Source organism: Vidua chalybeata, chromosome 13 (genome assembly GCF_026979565.1).
Source record: "Vidua chalybeata isolate OUT-0048 chromosome 13, bVidCha1 merged haplotype, whole genome shotgun sequence".
NCBI lineage: Eukaryota > Metazoa > Chordata > Aves > Passeriformes > Viduidae > Vidua > Vidua chalybeata.
In genome coordinates, this window is record NC_071542.1 from 17,148,554 (window position 1) to 17,171,305 (window position 22,752).

At 41.2% G+C, this 22,752-nt stretch overlaps 1 protein-coding gene across 2 annotated transcripts in view; it reads right to left on the reverse strand.

The window, feature by feature from the left end:
- Nucleotides 1–22,752, reverse strand: part of IGF1R (insulin like growth factor 1 receptor) — a 171,693-nt gene that overhangs the window by 130,922 nt on the left and 18,019 nt on the right. For both annotated transcript variants that reach the window (XM_053954582.1, XM_053954583.1), the window contains exon 2: nt 10,104–10,649. In XM_053954582.1, coding sequence (XP_053810557.1) covers nt 10,104–10,649 — 546 coding nt within the window. The remainder of the gene's footprint in view (nt 1–10,103; nt 10,650–22,752) is intronic.

Here is a 22,752-nt window from a genome sequence, read left to right on the forward strand (position 1 = left end):
TGTTCCTTTTAGACCAGGCAAGAAGCTAGAGCTGGGACCTGTGATCACCACAGACTTCAGACCATGGACATGCTGGAAGATTTCCACAGCATTCTCCACTCACAAATGCCCTCTCATTCCCTCATACCTTTTCTCCTGAAAAGATCATCTGACAGGTGCAGATGACTCTAATCATTCAGAGTAGCATCCTAACGGTAGAAAATAAAATTTTTGCCTAAGAAGACTGATTTTTTTCATCTTTAAGATGCATTCCAATTACTTATATTCTCCTGTAAACCACTTGATCCTAAAGCAGCCCTTGAATTTAAGATCTCTCTACAGCTGGTTTGCTGGAAGCGGTATTTGTTTTCCCTGCCACCACTCTCTTCATCTCCTGGTGCAAGGTATTACTGATTATTTTAATTTCTCTTCTACAGAAGAGAAATGGATGCACACAAACAACTGCAGTGAGCAGAAGAGGAAGAAGGCTTCATCTCTGAATTAGGGATTTGCATACTGGTTTTATCTGTAACACCCACTGCAGTACTTTATCCCAGACTCTCAGATCACAAAAGACAGAGCAGACAGTGACTCACTGCAATTTCAGTTCTGCATGTAGCGCTTCACGTGGACCAGTCAATTCTGATTCTGCCAAACAGCCTTCACAGGCACTCAAAGTAAACCAGCTTCTCTAAGAAAGAGTTCCTATTCATGTGCTGCCTTCATGAGGAAAGCTCCAGAGATGGAAGGGAATTTAGTCAATGTTTCCCCTTTGTGCTGTAATGATTTAAGATTCAATTAATACAACACAGGGAGGCCCTAATTCCGAAACACCTGCCTTCGTGATAACTGGATTAAGACCTCCAAACTTGCTGCACTCCTACCAGTGCCAGCCTGCCAAATGACAGCAGTTGTCAATATCGACCAACTGGACGCTGGGTTTTCCACTAAATCCTAGGGCACTCTTTAAAGAGGATTCCCCACAAAATGGGAAGGGAAAAAAATAGAAAAATCACCTCACTTGACAGCTCTGAATTTGTTTAGCCAGAAGTCACAGCTCCTCCCCTGCATGCTTTGAAGGCCGGAGACTGGAAACGCTCCTATCAGATCCTTTCAAATCCCTCAAAGGGAAGAGATAAAACCAAATAAAGGGGATAGGGCATCCTCAGAGACAGAGCTACTCCCTCACTGGTCAATACACTCTGGGATCTAGAGAAAACAGCTTCAAGAAAGATTCTGGGGCAAAAGGCTGCCAGGCTGGGGAAGAGCAGAGCAGCTGGCTGCACTGGGAGAAGAGCCAACAGGTTTGGGGCTTCAAGCAGGGTTTACTCCTCTCCTTGTCCCCCTCAAAACAAGGGTTTCTTTGGATTAGTGTGGGTAGCATGAAAAAAAATGTTTCAGAATTAAGACCGTGCTGGGCTGAAATCTAGGGAGAAACTTTTGAGGCCGGTGTGCCAGCCCAGTAATTAATAAAGTGAAACACTTTTCTTACCTTTTCAACACCACAGAAACTATTTCAACCACACAAGAAGGAGCTGATTTTTTTTTTTTTTTTCCTTTACACTCCTTCATCACCCTGACCTATTGGAACCACACTTGAAGGCTCGATCGGAGCATTCAGTGATACATAACTTCCATTTTAGTGAAACAATCCATCTGCTCCATGTGACTCAGAGCCTGCTTTAAGAATGCAATACTGTTTAGGCCAACGGTTGCACCGCACAAAGTGTTTTGTTCACATGCATTCCTTTGGGATGACAGAGCCTATCCACGGCCCTAACGGTTGGGGCCTGTGGTTTTTTTCCCTCATCCGCTGAATGCTGCAGTGACTAAGCTGACAAAAATTCCTAGCCAATTATAAACCCACTTAAAGAGACAGGCAAACCCCCTGCAACCTTCCCTTGCTATCCTATACGGGAAGTTTCTATACATAGAAAAACATCTCCTCCTCCCAAGGCCTGCGTTGATATAAAAGACTTTCTCTGCGCGCCCAACACTTCAAACATGCTTCCTAAATGGCATCATTTCCAAAAACCATAACCTTTAATCATCCATCTATATCCCTCACACATCAACTGGAAAAAACAATTAAAAAAAAAAACAAATTAAGACAAATTGACCCCATAATTGATCGAAAAGTTAGAGAAGCCATTAATGGGGGAAGATGAGCCTAGACAGCCATGGAGCAGTGTTCATTAAGGGGGGAACAGTTAGATGCCTATAAACCCAATATGCTGCAACCAGGAAAAAGCACATCAGGAGGGTCACACTTGGTGTACAAAGTAGAAGTTTGATCCACCTAAGAGTGTAAGTTGAACTTTAACTAGCAACAACTGAGAACTTTTGAGTCGCCCCTCAGCAACCAAATTCCAAAAAAAACACCAGCCTTTCCCAAGAGTCATGTGCTGAATTCATTCTCGCCTACACTGTCAAGGGCTACACAAATACATTTAATAATTAGCCTGGGCATACAGAACTGTGCTTTGGGCAGGTAACTACACGTTCACTTTGCCCAGCAAGAAACAGTAAACAAAAAAATATGGAGAGAATGGCACATGGTTTCCAGCTTTAAAAAGCCAGGCTCTAGGGCACCTCAGACTTTCCCCATTTTATGGTGGGCAAACGCGTTGCTAAATCATTTTTAGCACTCGCCTGATAGCACATGCACATTCCATTCCCAACGCTCAAACGGAGGGGGAGGAAGAGACAGTCGACAACTGAACCAGGCTGAGTTCACCTCAGAAGAAAAAGGCAATTCAACAATCTGTATTAACGTATTATTATCTGAGCATCTTTTTATTAGAAGTTAATTCTCATAGACAGACTTGAGAAGGAAATCCCACTATTAGTGGGGGAAAAGGCTAAACAAAGGCTTCTTCAGGACTGCTAAACACCGAAAAACTTGTTTGCCACATAAAAACTATTTATGAAAATGCTAAAGGACAATTAATTCCTACATTCATGAGTGTTGGGGAAGGAAAAATAGGAAAATGGCTCCTCCTATGCAAAATTTTTAGAGAACATGATTCCTATCCAGATTGAGCCTACGTTTCCCCTTCCTTCAGTCAATGTCAGAATTAATTGCAGATCAGCCATCACAAAAGACATATTTCTATACATTCCATGAAAATGGGACAATTGGACAGGTGGAGGACAGATCACTTTAGGGTCCCCCACCAAGATAAGAAGACTGCAGCTCAAGTTCACCCCTTGTCTAACATCTACACAAGCATTACCTGCCAAAACTGAAATCCCTAGGAAAACTCACAACCCACTCCAAGCTGGACTCATTGCATGGATAAGAGCCACAGAGATCTGCAGAAAATGCTAAGCCAGGCTGAGTTTGCCTTGTCCCTGTGACATCTGCAAGAACAGAGCAAAACCACAGCTTTCTTTTAGTTTTACACTTGACATTTCCCTGACATTTTCCCTATAACACTGCTAGCTGTTCCCAGCTCCCAGTTGTTTTGCAAATTCATCATAAAATTAAAGCCTTACATTACATCTAATTAGCTATCCAATACAATTGTCTATTCTATTAACAAACATTTGTCTAATATATATCAATGGGGCCTGGAAATCCACGTTAAGCACATTAATGAAAGATCTGGTTCAAGTTTAGATTTGTATTTAATTGCATAGATTTAACATGGCACTGCTGCACAGGAAAGTAAACCAAAAAATTCTCTAAACGGCATCACTTTCAGTCTGCTCCAGGATGAGAACAAATCATTAAGAACAGCAAAGTGCTGCAAGCAAAACCAAAAGCATTTTGTTTCCAACCCTAGCTAGCACCAGATGATCAAGTTTCTGAAACATCACTAATACACAGTATCTCTAAAAGTAAATTTAGGATGTGACTGAAGTTTTAAAGCACTTCCTTTTATTTTTCTTATTTTAAGTTCAAAATAAATAAACATTATCTTAGAAATCCTCACTGGATGTGACTGCAGCCATCATTTCCCTCTCCCCCTCTGCTCCACAGCCTCAGGCCCCTTGGGCTGCAGAGTCATTCCCTTCTCCCATGAGCTTCCACATAACCTGAGGTTAGACCAGGACTTCTTTTCAAGCACTCCCCGTTATAAGGTTGTCAGGCACACAGTGTGCAACCTGGTGATGCTTTTGTATCCTCCTGTAAGGCAGAACTGGCACTCTTTTCTTCCCCAGCCTTTATCACACAGCATCAGAGAAACGCAGCTGAGGAATGAACACACACACAACCCAGAAAAGCAAGGAATTACTATTTCCTATCAGTGACCTCCCAACTGCACTTCTACAGGGCTTTTTTTCTGACACTGAAACAGCTTCTTGGCACAAGACAATTCAAGTAAATCCATTAGAATGGTCTCTAATAAAACAGAGTTTGTATTACTCAGAGTAACTGGGCACATACATTTAATCACTCCACCACCTATAAGGAATCGTAGTGCCACTGAAATCATGGCCTCATTTATTGTCTCATTCCACAACACATAGATTACTCCTTCCCATCATCTCAAACAACACAAAGAAAAATAAATTTCTCCAATAGCATGGATGGACACTAAAATGCAGCTCCACATCACCTGGTGACCATAAACACACCTCTGGACTGACAAACATACAGCAAGTTGAAGCAAGTGTAAAATGTGATGTCTTCAGAAGATGAATGTGTGTGTGTAAATGTGAGTAGAAAAGACAGAGGGTATTTTCAAAAACTTCAAACTTTTTGCATTCTTTATTCCAAAATGTGGGGGAAAGTTCTAAATCTTTTCAAAGTATTTTTAAAAGTTAGTTGCTTTTTTTTTTTTTTTTTTTTTTGGAACATGTAGCAAAGCGCTGGACTGAGCTCACTGCATCATCTTTTCATACTGGAAAATGAAACTCCCAAATTTAAAGACCTCACAAAACAAACAGTCCTCTACAAATCTCTGTGCCAAAAGAAACTAGGAAGCCACGATGAGTACTTAACATTATCACATAGTTTTAGGTGGCTAGTGCAGGCTGCAAGATTCTTCCCAGGTTATGCCATTTTATAATAGAACAAAGGAAAATGGCAAGTATACATTTGTTTAATTTTAGCCCTTTTCTCAGAATATAAACCACTGCTACAGTAATTAACTGCAGATTGGCCTAAACTGCTCTGCGGCCATTCCAGCTTACTAATTAAATATGCTCTCACAGCCATAATAAAAATTCTGGGAAACCTCTGGCTGGAGAGCAAACTTCTCAGGAGGGGAGCAAAAGTCAGCAAAAAAACTTCATTTAGAAGGAAAACATTAACAATTTTTTTTAACGTACTCCAGATTTTTCTAACTCAGTGACACCAACTGTGCCTTTTACATTTATTATCTTTTTTTGTCTGTTTATTCCTTTCAGAAGACGTTTCTTTGCTGGAGAGTTTGCATACCAACCAAATACAATCAACAAAAAACCTGTCCATTCAAAAATATGGTCAGGTTTATATGACACCTAATTTTTTTTAAACCAACAAAGGTAGGATTAGTGTTACACAGACCAACACCTAACATTTTACCACATCTAATTTGCTTGCTGAAAGAGTAAAACTTAAAAGCATGTTGTCCTCTGCTGACATATATAATATCTACTATATTTCAGTGTTTAAAGGGGAAAAAAATTGCAGCAGCAAACAGAAAAAAAAAAAAGCATGCAAACATAATTTTAAGCAAAATAAGAATAATTTGATTCATCATCTCTGCCTCCCAACTTCTTCCCCTCTCTTGCTGCCTACACAGTTCATGTATTTTCACTATTTCTAAAGGACAGAGGAATACAGTGAATACTCCTCCAAGAGGGAAAGACAGGGAGAGAAAAGGGGGTGGGGGGAAAGTGCAGCACATGTTTTGCAGCACTACTCTGCTGAATCAACAGGGAGCAGATTCCCAGCTGGTGCACACTGTAAGCACTGCACAAGTCAATGGAGCCATGTCAAACGACACCACTCAACTGCATTATCTTCTGAGCTCCGTGTAAACAAACAGGAGCAGATTCCGAATATTTGTGAGAATACATCATGTTACTGTCTCCATATGTTTAAACATTTTAGTAGAAGGCACATATGGACCACTCTTCCCACTCACTGTCATTCTCTCCCTCCTGCTCCTCATACACCGCATCTTCTCGGGCCATTGTCAAACTAATTCAAAAATGAATAAGGATACATTTTCATTAAAAACATTTTGTGCTTAGCTGCCATCTGCTTCATCGGCCTCCAAATCCTCACATGCCTTTTCCATGGTCCTCAGTTTCACACATTGAGAAGCTCAAAGTTTTTTCCTGTTGTATTGTGCAGTGAGGTCTACATAAGCTATTGTTTCACGTCAAATTCATCTCTTGAACCAAGTGCCTAATGCTTACAGCCCTCATCCACGCCCTCTCTACAATGCCAGCTTACACATCCTTTTTTTAATTCCTAAACTCTAATCTTAAAGCTCCCACACACACTCCAGATACTGTCACTGTTTTTATGTCACTGTTTTTATGGGAAGCACAGCTATTCCACCCCCTTTGGGAAATACGGGAGCTCTAATCTGCTCTCTCTCACAAGGGGGGGACCCAGACAGTGCTCTCATCCTGACCCACAGAAGCAGCAGCTGAAGCCAACACCCCTTTCCTGAGAGAGGTAACAGCCTGTCTCCATCATAACCAGACCCATTGTCTTTTTTCTGAGTAGGAAAAGTTTCAGCAAGTATTTGACACTGAGCACCTCCAGCCTAACTGGGGGCAAGAAGAAAAAACATTAAGATAGGGGAAAAGCCCAGCAGGGCACCACAGGTCTTATATACAGATCACTGCTATTACTTTTCCAAATAGTTTGCCCAGTTCATTTCTTACAGCCCAAGCAATAGCAAAAGTGTCTTAGGAAGCATTAGCTGGACTTGCTTGAAAAAAGAACACAAACGTTACGGTAGACAAGGGATCCTGAACTTCCAGGCAGGCTTTCAAGGGTGTAATTTACATTTGGTTTCTGCAGGCTTGGAAAGGCCTAGTGACTAAGGCAGCAGACCTCAAAAGTTAATCATCAGCAAGAGGAATACAGAAAACAACCAAAGTTTTCTTTACAGCAGATCACTGGACAGGCAGAGCTAGTGTGTCATCAGACACAAGCCTTTCAAGGGGTACAGCAGGAACAGTTTTTCTGGTTCTCACATCAGTTGCTGAGCGAGATGCAGGCAGCTTCCATAAACCTTTCCAGCAGTCACAACTGCCAGAAAAAAAAGAAAAACATAAAAGGCCATAGTCTCATTTGTATGTCTGGACACTCAGTTTTTATCTTTTCCATCTCTACCTGTGCCCCAAAGCACTGATGCAAACAAACAACTTCAGTACTCTCCTTTTATCTTGAGGGGTTCTTCTATGTGGTCTTGCAACCCCAGCGAGGCACAGCTGGCATTTAATACACCAACATAAAAGTAGGTGCAAGTCGGAGAGAAGAGAGTGTGCCAAGCCCAACACAACATGCTGCAGCTCCAAAGAGAGCAAACTCGTACTGCTGCTGCCTTGGGGCACTCGAAGGTAAAGGAATGTACACTACACAGAAACCAGGGCAACCAAACTGGCAGGAGAGCTGCTGACGCTTTACGCTGAGCCTTAAAAATACCCAGAAAAATTTAAAAGTTACAGTTTCTTTGTAGCTTACTCTTTTATAGAAGTGTCCATGGATTATTCTAACTCAGACACAGCATATCCTTCCCTCCCTCCTCCCTCAGCATTGTTCCTGCACAAGTTATATTGAAGGAAGCACAAGCTTCTTCCTTTGTTTGTGAGCAAGAAAAAGAAGGAAAAAAACAACTTCCACTCAATGGCAAAACTAAACAGAAGCCAGGCTACTTAAAGTACCAAGTGTTCCCACACAACATTTACCCACCAACTTCAGATCTTTCAGCGTAAAACCTAAACAAGGACAAGAGAGATTTAATACACACTCCTCCACAGAGCCAGAGCAAAGAAAAATAAAAAGGCACAAAGGAACCCTGAATGACAGAGAGCATTTTCAGCTTGACATTACTGTGACGCACAAGGAGAATGTCAGGGTTAAATTAGATACTGCACCAGAAAAATATTCCCTGGAAAATAACATAGGTGTCGTATCTCGACCCGTAGGAAAACGCCAACTGAACCACTCAGTAACTGAAAGGTCCTTCCTTCTCTTCTTTTTCATGTCTTGTGTGATTTCATACTGCAAGAGTCCTCTCCTGATCAGGAGTTCATTGCCAAAGTGCCCAAGCAATCTAGCAGGGGAGACAAAAAGCTTCCTTTGGAACAACTGCACTTTTGTACCTCCTTTGTTTTTCTTCAGAGCAGGAGTACTTTGGGGTTGTTTTCTTTTTACATGAATGGCCTGCAAATTTAAAGTCATCTTCCTTCAAGTCTGTGGCTTAACACAACAAACAGATTAGAACAGGTCCAAATTTCTCACTCTGCTTATTGATTAGAACTTGATAATTTCTTTATATGCTGTACATCCTAAAATACTCTAAACCGAATTGTTTTTGCACACAGTAATGCTCTTAACGAGCCTTTCAAGGCTCTTTTCCAATACTTGCTTTCTTCTTCACAATCTCCCATGAAAGGAGATGAAAGCATATATGGAAAAAAACCCCATTACCTACACCCCTGCCTTCAAAGTCCTGCTATCACAGTCTAACTATGACCTCATTTTACTTAAACAAATTTTTTCTCATGTGTATTTGGGATCCAAATTATTTTAACAGTCCCTCAGATGCCAAAAAAGGGTTTTTTTTGCACATTACTTTTGTCTACTCCAAATAGGCAAAGCACACAACAGAAAGCAAGTAAGTCATTATATCTCATTAAATACACTCTCGTTACATCCACTCAAACCACCCAGGGCAATGAGGTTGCACAGGAGTCACCTTGGTCACCCTCTGTAGACAACAGAGTTACACTCTGTTAATGAAGACATAAATTTGGCCTGCAGGACTCATAGAAACACTCCCCTCACCCTGGGCAAAGCACAAAGTCTCCCAGTAACAGGCTGAGGGGGTTTCTTTGCTTTGTTTAAAAAACGAACTTTATTTCCTGTAAGTATTGATAAAAGCACATACTCCAAATGCCTTTTTGCAGAGGTATTTTTGGCATGTGTTGACTGAAACTGCCCCACGAGCTACTTTAATTGCAGTTCTAATTGAACAGGAGGACTCCACAAGCAACTGACAAGCCACTTTAGAAAAACACAACATGCCAGATGAAGGTAACCCGAATGTAGTCCTGATTTCTTTCACACTGTGGTGTTTCCTGTCATTATGGCAGCTTTGGTCAAGACTGCAAGTGGAATTTAGGAACTGTTCCTCCCAGTGACGACTGTTGGTAATTAAGCCCTACTGATACTGCAGGGCTCAGCTTTCGTAAAGTTACAGGATGAACTCAAAAAGCCATGTAATCATGTTACCTGAGTAAATTATGTGTTTGTTTACTCTATTTTTAAAAAGTGAGAAGAGATCAGGTTTTGTTTTTGCTAATACTTGCTATCAGAAAGACATAAACCTGCCAGATAAGAACAAAACAGGCAAGGGTAACTTCACTGGAAGTCAAGATATTCATGGACTCTCTGACACTACAGACTGCACTGTGAAAATTAATGTCAGTAAACAAGTCCTTACGTACAGGATTTACCATTACAGGAATGTCTGGAGGTGCACGCCAAGAGAAGCAAAAAACAAAGTCCAGTTAGCAGCTTCAGCACGCACGGCAACAGCTCTGGCACACACGGAATGTCACTTCAGCAGGACGAGATGGCACTCGATGGCCACCTCCTGCCAAAGTCCTCAAGGCAGGTAGAAGCTGCCTCTAGCTTTACTACAATGGCATTGGTTCCATACTTACACTTTCCACCTTTTCCATGAGGAAGTAACTCAGGGAGTTTGCTGGGGCTTGTTTTACAGTTGCTGATTTGTTGTTTTCTCTTTTTATTTTTAATTTATGTGAGTCAAACCTTTACTGATTGGGGAAGAATCTATTTGTGTGGCAACCGGATAACTCATGTAAACTGTACACAACTAGAATAAAAGTTTCAGTTGCTGAAGAGCTTAAAATAAACCTACAAAACCAAACATTTACTTCCAAAAGAGGTAACAAAAACAGGATATCTCCCCAAATCTTACTTTTCTGGCAGTGGTTGGTGGTCCAGCAGCGGTAGTTGTACTCATTGTTAATAGATGTCTTCTCACACAATGGCTTCTCTTCCATCGTGCCTGGACACAGGTCCCCACATTCCTTTGGAGGTTTATTCCCAACGATGTAGTTATTGGACACTGCATCTAGGATGAGAGACCAGTCCACTGTGGAGAGGTAACAGAGGTCAGAGTTCTTCTCGATCCGGATGGCCCCGCGGGTGATGTTCCTCAAGTTGTGAAGCCCAATCTCTTTAAGATTTGTCATTTCAAAGATAACCAAGGCATAGTTATAGAAGAGGTTCCTGCCACGAATGACTGTGAGGTTGGGGAAGAGATCACTGAGGCTTTCCAAGCCTGCCACACGGAACAGCAGCAAGTAGTCAGTGATGACAGTGAGCTTTGGGAAGCGGAAGTTGCGGTAATCCTCTGCTTTGGAGATGAGCAGGATCTGCAGGAAACCCTCGATCACCGTACAGTTCTCCAGGCGCTTCAGCTCATGGATATCATTGCGAATGTCGACATTTGGCCCGCAAACTGAAATGGAAAAGGAGGAAGGAAAGTTAATAAATAAGGCATTCCTAAACCTTTTGAAACTGGAACGCAAGAAGGATATTCTGATGGCCATAAGATTTTTAACTTTGAATTAGGTTGCAGTGTTAAAATAGAAAATGAGTGCTTGATTTACACCTACATGGAACCCTCACTTCATTTAACCTATCACACTAAGCACTACCAGGAGCACCACGGGGATGGCAGCTCTCCTATACTCTGCAGCACACAGAGAAACGCTGGGTTATTACTGCTGATGACAAGAGCTGCATTACACCGAGGAATACAGAGATAAACCAAATGCATTTGCACACCCTGATTCAAATTATTTCATGAATGTGTGCCCAGAGCAGGGCATGAGCCACATCACTTCAAACCAGTCAGGTAAACCAGAAAGTGATCCAGTGGTCATTACGTTACTATTTCACTCCCCACCCTGCTTAAGACACATGCACACAAAGAGGGCATTTCCCAGAAAATTACTACTTTGGCCTCAAATCACTCTTTCTTTCCAGGGTCACACGCCAAACAAGCCCTAATTCTTGGAATGCTAGTCTTGCAGTAGGTCAGCAACAACACTAAATCCACGGAAAGCTGGTCAGCACTTCCTGCTCTGTGACTGGGAAGAAAACAAAGTGCTTGGACTTACAGCACTGAATTCCTGTTTGCATGTTCCAGTAAACAAGTTTCACTAATTTTGGCACCAAGATATAAAAAAGTCTCTTGAGTTCTAAGAAACACAGGATAAATTTATTTACAAGAACATGGAACATCACAGTGAAGAATCTTTCCTTGAAAATAGCAGATTGAACTCAATGAACTCTGAAGAAAACAATGACCAAAAGGATTATTCCCTAATAAATCTATTTATTAAGTTTTTCCATATTAGAGACACATCACAATAACAACATTAAAGGCACTGGAAGACGTGTGTTAATAATGTAATATTTAGACACATACAATCCACTTGGATGTAAAACAAAGAACTACAGAGTGTAGAGAGCTGTTGTTCTTCAAAACCCTCAGAGCTGGTCTTCTTTGGAAAACATGGAAAAAAGATTCCCCATTAGAGATACTAAACTGCTTGTAAGCAAACAAAGCAAAATGCCTATTTATTTAAGCAACCCAAAACTCAAATAAACACCAAGCAATTCAATTTTGTGGAAAGGTTCTCTTTTAATGCATGCTAGGCTTAATTATTTTAAAAACCTCTTTTCCTCAGAGAAGAGAAAGGTCTAAACAAGCACTGGAGCCAAAAAACTTAAATTCTAACCCAGACAAATTGTCCAGAGATTCAGAAATTGCACTGACAATAGAAAGCAGTCCTTCCATCCCACAACACTTATCTAAGGCTAATAACTTAAGCTAACAAAAGATCCAGAGCATGAGCATGTTAAAGCCACAGCAACTCTAATACCCAACAAGGACTTAAAGACTTCTAAGTCTTTAAAAGACTAAAGGACTTTCTGGTTAGAGGGATAGCATAAAAAAATAAAATAGGGCAAAATCTTTGTTAGGAAACAGATGTTTCTACACAAACTATTACCTAATCTTCCTTCTGTAAAGATTCAAGCTGAAAGCAAAGGCTATTAAATGTGACTTGCTGCACTGAAGTAGCTATGTGCAAGAAAGTTCATTCCCTAGACCTTCAAAAGAAAAAAAAAAAAAAACCACCAAGACTAATGTACCACCAGGAACGCTTGCATGAAATCCCCATTTTTGTACATACTGATTTCAGAAAAATTGGACTCTACTGCTGGAATATGTGTCGAGGCTTGAGCTTCAGGAAAACATTAAAAAGGGTGAATGGGTTGGCACTATCCAGCTTTAGAAGCCAGATAGAAGAGGGAGAACATTAAAGAACTCCAAGGTAGTAGATGTGGCAAGAGATGCACTGGTTAGTGCAGAAGAAGTGAGGAGTTCTCCCCTGAACCTGTAGGAAAAACAGCCTCGAGCCTTATTAAATTCCTTTAATGAGCTGGTACCCACGTCTTGCTTTCAACTTCAGAAATCATGTTCTAAAGCCACAAACCCTCCATCCACCCAAAGGACTGTGCCCTCTGCCCAAAGGGTATTTACACTCTGAAGTGGGCTTCTCTTGTTTTGAAAAGTCAAGTTAAACACATACAGTGTCCCCCATTAAACCCTTTTGGCTTCCATCTCTGCCTGCTGGCAGGCCAAGGTGAACAGTATGGCTCCTGCTATGGCAAAGCAAAAGTAGCAGAATTTATTCTCCTGCCATAAAAGTTTAGAAAGCCTAACTGCTCCAAGCCCTTTATTTTGTTAAAAGAAATAAAATTTGCACTTGTGCTGACATTTTGCAGGCAAGGTTCCAGAGTGATGGGTCTAAAAACAGCTGAGTTACAATACCCTAAAGAACAATTTGTAAGAGAAATGGCAGCAACCGTTAACTAAAGCATTATATATCTGTTCACGTCTCTGTTTGAGGCTGGGCTTTCAAAGTCATATTGCTTTTAGCTTTATGTTTGTTTCAGCTCAAAAGTTACTTAATTTTAGATATTTAATGCTTTTATAAATCAATGAAATTTCTAGAGCTCTGTGGCAAAAGTATCTGCTCGCTTGCCTTAGTTATGAAACATCATCCGCTCAGTATGGAAAAGGATGAAGTCCAGAGGGGTCCCACATTAGAAATTGATCACAGATGAGTGAGTGGCTGCTGACATTGCTGATTTAAGAACTTATTAGTTCATCTAGTGAGTTATGTTTTGCAGAACTTTACACATATAATGAGAACTGCAGAGACACAAATGTGAAATAGGACAAGCATTGTGGGCCATCCTGACACTTGGAAAAATCAGCTCCCATTAAAGAAGATATCGTCTAAAAGAAATTTCTTTTGCGTTCACATTGTTCACCAGAGTTAATTATACCACAATTCATCATCTTTTTCTCACGTTTTTCTCTCTGCCCTGAAAAGGATTATATGAAAAACAAATTAATCAGAGCTCAAAGTCAACTCCAATTTCCATCTGGCTGTGCTGTGTTTTCTTTGGATGCCATTTGAGAGAAAGCATATATGGACTCACAATATAAACTGGTCTGTCAGACACAGTGAAGTGCACAGAAAATGCTCTTTAGAGCATTTATACTCCATTTAACAGTTTTGGATATTCCAGTTTAGAGAACTTTTTTAATATGAATAGGATAACTTGCCTTTGTTTTATATTTAATTCAGAACTGGAAATTAACTATTATGTATTTATTTTGCTCACTAACAGAACATAAAAACGCAACAGCTGTTTATTACCCTGCCCCGCTAGTTCTGGGTAGATTATAAACACCCAGGATAATTACCAATAGTCAGATTCATGCTGTTTTCATTCAGCTGCCTACAGATCTCCAAGCCTTTCCTTAGACTGCCTATCATTTATCAGACTCAGCCTAAAACAAGAACCTGATTCAGAGTCAGAAATTTGTTCTTTAAAGAGAAATGTATTTATTTCTTTAAAAGGTAACTCCCCAATATGGTAAAATACTGAAGTGAAGCAACGCAGTCTGTGCCTAGACAAACACAAATGCCTCCCTGGAAACAGCTCTTTAGTAAAGGAGTCCCGAGCTCTACTTGGTATCCAACAAGAAGCCCTGTTGTGCTCTTTTTTTTTTTGGGAGCATCCCATGAGCATATAAACTTCCAAAGGCAATAGAAATACCCACTCCACACCCCAGTCATCCAGACGATCTGCAGCCCATTCCTAGTCAGAGGACAGATCCAAGCCTGCTCATGTAACTGAGATGGGGTCAATGAACTACCAGGAAAAGTGATTGCACGTAACAGGTTCATACGACGAGAGTAATTAACGCTCCTTGATCTGGCAGAGCCTCCTGGCAAGTCTCTGTGTAAGTGGTGCCCTGGCTAGGAGCAGAGCTGGGGCTGTGAACACACACACAGCACCACTGCTGAGGACAGGCTGGGCAGGCTCCAAACAAGCTGTGTCACAGAGTGTAGTGATCCAGCAGATTCCTCTCGACCTTAACTATGAATTGCCAAAACTCACTTGGATCATTAAAACCATTTTGACATGCAGAGCTGCCTTGTCACCTTGAGAAACACCTGCTATCTCATCACCATCTATTTACAAACAGCCATTTACTCCACACAGCAGCTCTTCACTCTTTTCCTATATCCACCAGTTACTTCAGGTCACTGGTGACTCCTGAAAGGACTTTCAGTGTTTTGAAGGAACCCTTCTCTTCTTTCTGCAAAATCTCATGCTAGCACAGACAAAGCAGCAGAGAGCTTTCTCTTCAATATTCACCCGACACTACAACTTCTGCTTGCTACACCACATCCCAGCTGGACATAAATTCATCACAGCTAATTCACTATCAATACCAAGGTGTTCATGGGCAGCATTGACAGCTCACACGTTCACTGGTTTTCATAAGAGAAGGATTCATTTCCTACAAGAAGCAATTTCATCATGGTTACATCATAGTTACAAGTTTTGTATTCCTCCAGGTTGCTCCATTTAGAAGTTCTAAAGAAACACAACTATGTAAATTTTTCTTGGAAAAAAAACACACTCCTTGACATTTTAAGCCTTGCCTTCGACCCTTGGCCTTTTTTGGATGACATTAGAAGGCTGTACTGCACTGCACGGTCTCAATATCTTCTCAACTAGCCAGAAGTTAAAGATGGAGTAACCACCACTATCCAGCTCTCTCAACATCAAAAGGTCTCAGACAAAACAGCACCAAGGCAGCTCTGAGTCAATCCAGCACATCCCTTTCACAATCCTAAGGCCTTTTCAACACAAGTCTACCCCAGCTGGGTCAGGTTTTCCCTGGCAACAGAGACTCGTTCAGCCTGAGCAGTCCTTTACATCTCTGAAATGAGAACGAGAATGAGGATAGACAGCCTGCCATGAGCATCTCACCAGCAACCTCGATATCAGCTCACACTCACCTTTTTCCTGATTTCTGATTTCCCTTTGTTTTCCCCCTCCTGAATTCGCTCCTGTGAGAACTGTTTCCTTTACTTCACAGTAGAGATGCAAAGTTAATCTTAAATGAGGATACCTTCAGTGTTTCCGTTTTACAAAGAGCATCCCTTGACACTGGTTGCTGAAAACAAGCACTGAAGGTACAGAAATTGTTTTAATTCCATGTTGTTTTCCTGACCAGGGGTTGTAACACCCATTCTGAGGGCCAAGTCTGTGATCCACAAGGTTCCAAAGGGTTCTTTTTTAAGGGAGGGCAGGAGGTTGCTCAACTTCTCATCTACCCCGAAATTCTGCACAGCTGGTAACAAGCACAGTGTGTCACCATCAGTGCTGGATGAATTCCCACACAAAGAAAGAACTACAAGGCTTAATACAAGAACACAATTGTGGCTGGTTCTACTTTTAGAGAGTAGCTTGCTCACACCACCACAGCTCACTTTGCCAATAATGGCTTTTCTGAGCACACTCCACTCCAAGAAGAGGTTGGCTTTCCCAGACAGCTACTGCTGCTCTCTGGTCAGCACAGAGCTGATGTTACTGAGTGCAGAACATTGCTCTCTCCCAAACTGCTCTAATGAAAGAGGCCTGACCACATCACCCCGCAGTAATGTCAGCTCAGGGCTGTGGGTCTTTCTGGGAGATCAGCACATCTTCTGAACAGTGTTGTTATTTATTCCCAGCAGAGCCACTTCCTTTTCATCATGTGTTTTTTAGTTTTAATCTATGGCAGGTCCTTATAAAGAAAGAGTCCAAAACAGCTACTGAATGTGGCCGTGGTCCAGCAGCCCTCATCCCAGATTCCCAGCATGCAGCACATCCCTTTTCAGGCAAGCATCTCCAGAGTTCCCATCCCTCTCTCACAACAACAAAACATGTTTATTGCACTGAGTGGATTTAGATCTGCATAATGTACCACGGGTTGCATATTGACATGTTTACTATCTACTGGATCAACTCAATGGAGGGCTTGTCTGGCACACTGAGAAAAAAAATTAGGGCTCCAAAAAGTTCCTTGAAGACACTAAAAGGTTGAATGATGTTAGGAAAAAGAAACTGAACTTAGGATAAAACAAATCATCAGGTTTATAAGGAGCCTCTATCCTACATGACTGCCACTGCTCAGAAGAGAAGCAGAAGGACACATGAGTGAAAGCAGAAGGAATAGTCAGAAAATGAGATGCCCATACAGACTAGAACCAGGGGAAAGTATAACTTGACCTTAATATCTCTCTTCATTCTTATTCCCACAAATTATGCATGTTTTAAGGAAGCAATCAGGACTATCATATCACCCTAAAAAAAAACCTTTTAAGTGTTATTCAGTCATCACTGACCAGAGAGTCACTGCAGCCCATGGCCTGGGCCTAAGCCTTCTTTGTTCCTGTAGTTTCAACGAAATGGAAGGCAAAGCTAGAAAGTCTGAGAAGGAGCAGCTTAGCAACCACAATTTCCCTTCGAGCCCGTGAAAAGTTTCAGTACAGTTGCACCATTTGCAGACGTAAGGGAAAAAAAAATTACTACTGAAGTCTCAGGATTCTTTAATTGCATACTCTGCAAAGAAGAAATTAAATGTGGAGTTCACAGAAATCAGTGGTTGGAGAGATTGCTTATGACACTTTACATTAACACAGGATTCCACCACCCACTGAGCTCTTGGTTTTGCCTCCGTAGTGACACTATGAATGAGATATATATTTTAGTGTCTTTAATGTACTTACACAACCTCCCACAAAATTTCTGTACTCTCTAAGCTCACCTATCCTGTATGTGTCACATCAATCACTAGATCTCTTCCCAGGGAAGCCAGCTTCTGTGTTACCTCTTGGGATGTCAGAACCAGTAACAAGGAGGGAACTAAATCTACATCACGATTCAAGCTGCTTCCCTACCCACTGAACTATTTCTCTTCACCAAATATGCGACATAAACCTCTTTACATTTACCAAGATTTTATGAAGCTACATCTCTCAAGGTGGGGAGGGGATAGATAAAAGGCACCCCATGACCCAGAAAACATCAATCATTTTAGAGTTTGTTAAGCAAGACCATAACTGAATTTCAACTTCTGTATTTCCAGCACTAGCACAACGCTGCCACCTTTGGCTTTCAAAACATGAAAGGGAACACTCAAACCCAAACAAAACCCCACTGTTTCTATTTGAATATAAGTCCTGAGAACATTTTTCATAATATATCTAAGGCCAAGAAGGAGGGCTTGGGTTGGTTGTTTTTTTTTTTTTTTTTTTTTTTCATTTAATTACAAGTTAAGCTTTGGAGGACAAAGCCAGACCACTATGATCTTCAGAACACTCACGGGACTCAAGATTACATTGCAATGTAGCTTGTAATTTATGAGAAATATAGTCTATTATCATTAATTTACCTCATGCTACTCATCACTCCTATCAACCTTTTACAGAATTATTTTCACCCAGACTTGGAAGGAAAAAGTGGTGCCACAAGAGGCCAATCACATTTGGTGCAAATTCTTTAAAAGGCAACTAGATTCCCCTTCTCCACACACATTCTCCTTGTCTCCCACAGCCCTTAGAAAAATACACACATCCTACTTTAATCTTCTCTTCTGCCACTCTACTAACTATATATTCCAAATCCAAGGGCCACTGTGTTACCACGCTGACCAGAACAAAACATTCACAGAAATAACACACAAAAGGGCGACAACCCACATCACAAATTCAAACTGTCTCTGCCTTTTTGCTCTTACAATTTTCAGCTGTCATTGGCTAAAGATATCTCTGGCCCTGTTGCTTTCCATGAACTTCCTCCAACTTCCCCATAAGTTTACACAAATAAAACTTCAGAATAAATCACATTTTTGTCCCTCATCTCACTTGGGGTCTCTCTGCCAACGTTTTACTTTGAATATCAACAGGAACAGCAGCTTAGCAAAAACGGAGCCAACAAAATGAACTGAATCCCTTTAATAACACTGATTGATGCCTTCTCTACACAGCTCACCAGAGCAAGGAGGTCTAGAATTAGCCCAGCTCACGTGAAAGCATCCTCATGACAAGTCATCCCCAAATTAATCCTCTCTGACCAAGGCTGCTCTGATACACCACATCCCTCAGGGGTTCCTGTGAAGCCACATCCATTACCTCCTGCTGCTGAAATAGCACATCAGCAGCTCGGCTGGCACGGATTCCTGCTCATCTCATGGGTGCACAGGGCAGGAATGGAGGGAGGGTAACATCCAGCCCAGAACCCCCAGCTACCAAAGCCAGGAAAAGAAGCAGCAAACTTTTAACCCTGATCTGTAGTGCCCAGGTTATGGGTAATGCCTGTAAAAGTTTCTGCTAACTCGAAGATGAACCTCACCAGCAAATTTCTCACCCATTAATACCCTGTAGGTGTCAAACACGAAAAGCCATTGTTTGAACCCTACGTGGCTGGAGCTGAACACTCTAACCCCTGGCAAGCTGCTCCTGTGTTTTTAGAGGCAAGGAAAAGCTGTTGGAAGCACCAGCTGAATGCAGCTCCAGGATAATTCCCTGCAACACTGCAGAGTCACAGCCTGGTCGAGTTTGTGAGAAAACTGTCAAACAAACAAACAAACAAACAAAAAAAACCAAAGACTGCAGAAGAAAGCAGGTAATGCCTAAATCGCTAAAGATGAGCCCCCTCCTCACAGGAGACAGACTTCAAACCTCTGCACTTTTTCTTATCCCACACTCTAACTTCCCTGACAGCACCACAAAATGAGCACGTGCCATTCTACACAAAATATGTAACATACAAGTGAGTAGGTGGCACATTATGATCAATGAGAGTAAAACATTTTTAATGGTGCTAATAATGTTTAAACCCAATGCCAGCAGCTTCAGTCTAATGCCTGCTAAAGCTAAAATGGAAGACTGAAATTACAAGCTGTTTATAACACTGAATTTATGTTTCACAATCTGTGATGACAATAGAGCTTAGCAAAAATTGTCTCTCCTGGGGACTGTTCTTTCCACCTTTAAAAAAAAATAGTTGCGCAGATGATTTTATTTATTTGTTTTTAAAACAGTTGTCTGCACATCCAAGTGACTCAGCAACTGGCTGACAGAAACCTATGGGATATACACTTAGGTAGCTGGGATAAGCAGCCAAATTCTTCCAGAATGAAAATTCATCATGTGGCTGGGCTCAGCAACTCACATTTAGGAAGACTTTACCGTGCTCTTAGCTGCCTGTCGGGTTGCCACCCTGCAGTAATCTAGGAAAGCTGTCACTCTTTAAAAGCTTTTGGGGAATTTTTTTAGTATTATTATTTTCCAAAAATGGCTGCCTAATCAGGCCAGATCATTCAGGCTTCATTAGAAGCCAACTGACAAAACAATATCATAACATACAATTGCATCCATAATGGTCAGCAAAGGACTTAATAGTGACTCATAGATCCACAGAAAAATTACAAGTCTGATGCAATTACTCTTAACAATATGCAACACAGAGCCCTACTATGCTGTGCTAACCAGCTCTTAAGCAATCAAACACAGAAATCCCACATTCTCTGGCCTTCCACAGCAATGTTTCTGTTTTAACAAACTAAACTAAGACTTCCATTAGTCCCTTATTTCCAACAAAATAGAAATTAACATGGTGCTAAAAACCCCAATGATCTAACTGAACAGAAGAAAAAGTTAATGCTATCAAACTTCATTTAACAGAACAGGGAGCTCTCCCACCCTTCCCTTCACATGGCAGCTACACAGCTCAAGAATCACATAGGTCATGCTGTAACCTGCTTTCTCAAGGCAGTTAAAATATGACCAACTTGCAATCCCCAAAAAGGGCTTTAAAGGTATTAAATTACATATATGCAGGTGCTGTGGGGCTTTCCAGCAATGAGCTAACTAGGTTGAAAAAAGAACCTTCCTCTCCAAATACAAGGTAAAACACGTGGGCTGGCACCAGAGACAAGGTAACGTAGTTCAGGCCTTATCAACCAAAAACACTTGTACCAGAACACAATTTAAGGCAAATGTAAACCAAAGCAGCTATACCAAGAGGAGTTCCTACATGAATTCACTTTTCTGGTGAATTGGATGCTTCTGACTCACTTTTAGTATCACAAACCCAGCCCAAGCAAGGGAAGTGTCTTGTTCCACAAAGGCAGCGTTAACACGGTATTTATTGTCTCAGAGGCATCACAGCACAATAACCATGGAAAAACAGAACCAAACACCTCTGTGATACCACTCAAGGAGAGTCCCTCCTCAAACAAAACATCCTTAATGCACACAGGTGAGAAGCTACCAGATAAACAAGGTTAAGCATGGGGAACCAGAGCTCTTTAGGCACAGTCAACCACTGAACTCCAGGAGTTTCATTTCTCTGAAAATACAAGAAAAGCTTGAGTATAGGATTTTCAACGTATCTACGAAGATGTTCTCATCAGCAATTGATTGAACCTTACTGTAAAACTGTAAAAATAAAAAATAAAATAACCTAAATATATATAACTTGTTAAAAACAGAAGAGCCAACAGTGGTTTACTTCCAGCTGCTCCCCACACTTAAATTCAAGGTGACATTTCAGCCCATACTGTTTTACATTTACATACTGCCCAAGACATTGGATTTCCAACCTCATATACACTTTTTAGACACTGCCTAGATGCACTGTGGGTGATGCACGATGCTGCAATTCTGGTGAGCAGAACAGTTCAGGTATTTAACCAGCCAGGCTCTGCTAAGTTCTATTGCTTGGCAACTGCAATTCCTGTCACCATATCCACTTTCATCAGAAGAGCACTGGAATGGCAGAGCAAGCAGGAGAATTACTATTCACCCTCTGGCAGGTGCTTCTGGAGAGCCTGGGGTGCCAACAGGTTACCCTGATGCATTTCTAACAAATTCCCTCGTGAGAAAGCAGTGGGTCCAAGAGGGTGAGACAAATAAATCCATGGCACCCTTCATTCAGCAGTTCCTCATCAGGGATTACCTACTCCACCCCCCTTCTCAGCCAAAACTGGGGGGAAGAGTGTTGCAAGAAGGGTGTTGCAAGACTTTGGGGGGAAGAGGATGCAGGAAGTTACAAGAGATGGGACTAGGACAAACCAAGCAGCAATATCAAACCTGCATGCTGCTCTAGGCACTCCCAACTTCAGGAACCTCCCCTCACTGGGATCTGCAGCAGCACAGATTTATTCCAGAAGGTAAATCAAGGCAAGACCAAGATAGAGTGCTCAGTCTTCATCACTGTTTTTACCCTTTACCTCATATACACACCCCTCTCCTACCTAAAGGCACAGATGAGCCTGACTGTAGCCAGCTCCCTGGTACTATTTCACTATTTGTTCTGGTCATGAAGAAGATAATGTAAGAAATTAGAAGAAATTTGAGCCAGAAAAGATGGATAACATTAAGGAGAGAAGAACAAGTGAGTGAAAGTTTTGCTTTGTTTTTGTGGTGGATATCTACAGAGGTATGTACACAAAATGAGATTTTAACTCGGGCACACATCTTTTAAATCATCTTTAAAATGAGCTTGCTGCATTCACCATGAAAAAATGGATCTAAACATGCTTTTCTAGGTTTAAGCTGAACTGATTCTTGAAACGCACCAGTTTTTGAAAGATCTCTATTTCAAAATATCTCATCCTCTCAAAAAGCAATTTTCATCTTAGGCAGGGGGGGACATGACACACTAGAAGTTTTCAGACTCAAATTTTCTTAACTGCAATAGAACTTAACTGCCATGACTTGGTTGATGGAATTAAAATATCCTCCCTGGAGGAACTATGGAGTGAGCAACTGCTGTCAAAAGGTGGTTTAGCACCAGAACACCTGGAACCTCAGCCTGTGAGCATGTGTGTTTCTTTGGCAAAGTATTAACAAATGTGCACTGCTTAATATTTAAATTATTATAGAAAATCTATTTGTAATTAACCAGTGATAAGAAATCTTTCCTTAGAGAACTTTGATTAAAATTTAAACAGTGAACTTTATCCACTGCAAGAGATGAAAGGAGGAACTAGACAAAGGGAAGCAAGAGAAACCACATGAACCCTGTAATACACTCCTAAATATATAAACCTAAGTGACATATTCTTCAGTTTCATTGCATTCAGAAACCTTTTTATCATTATAACAATTCAGACATTTTGCATTCTG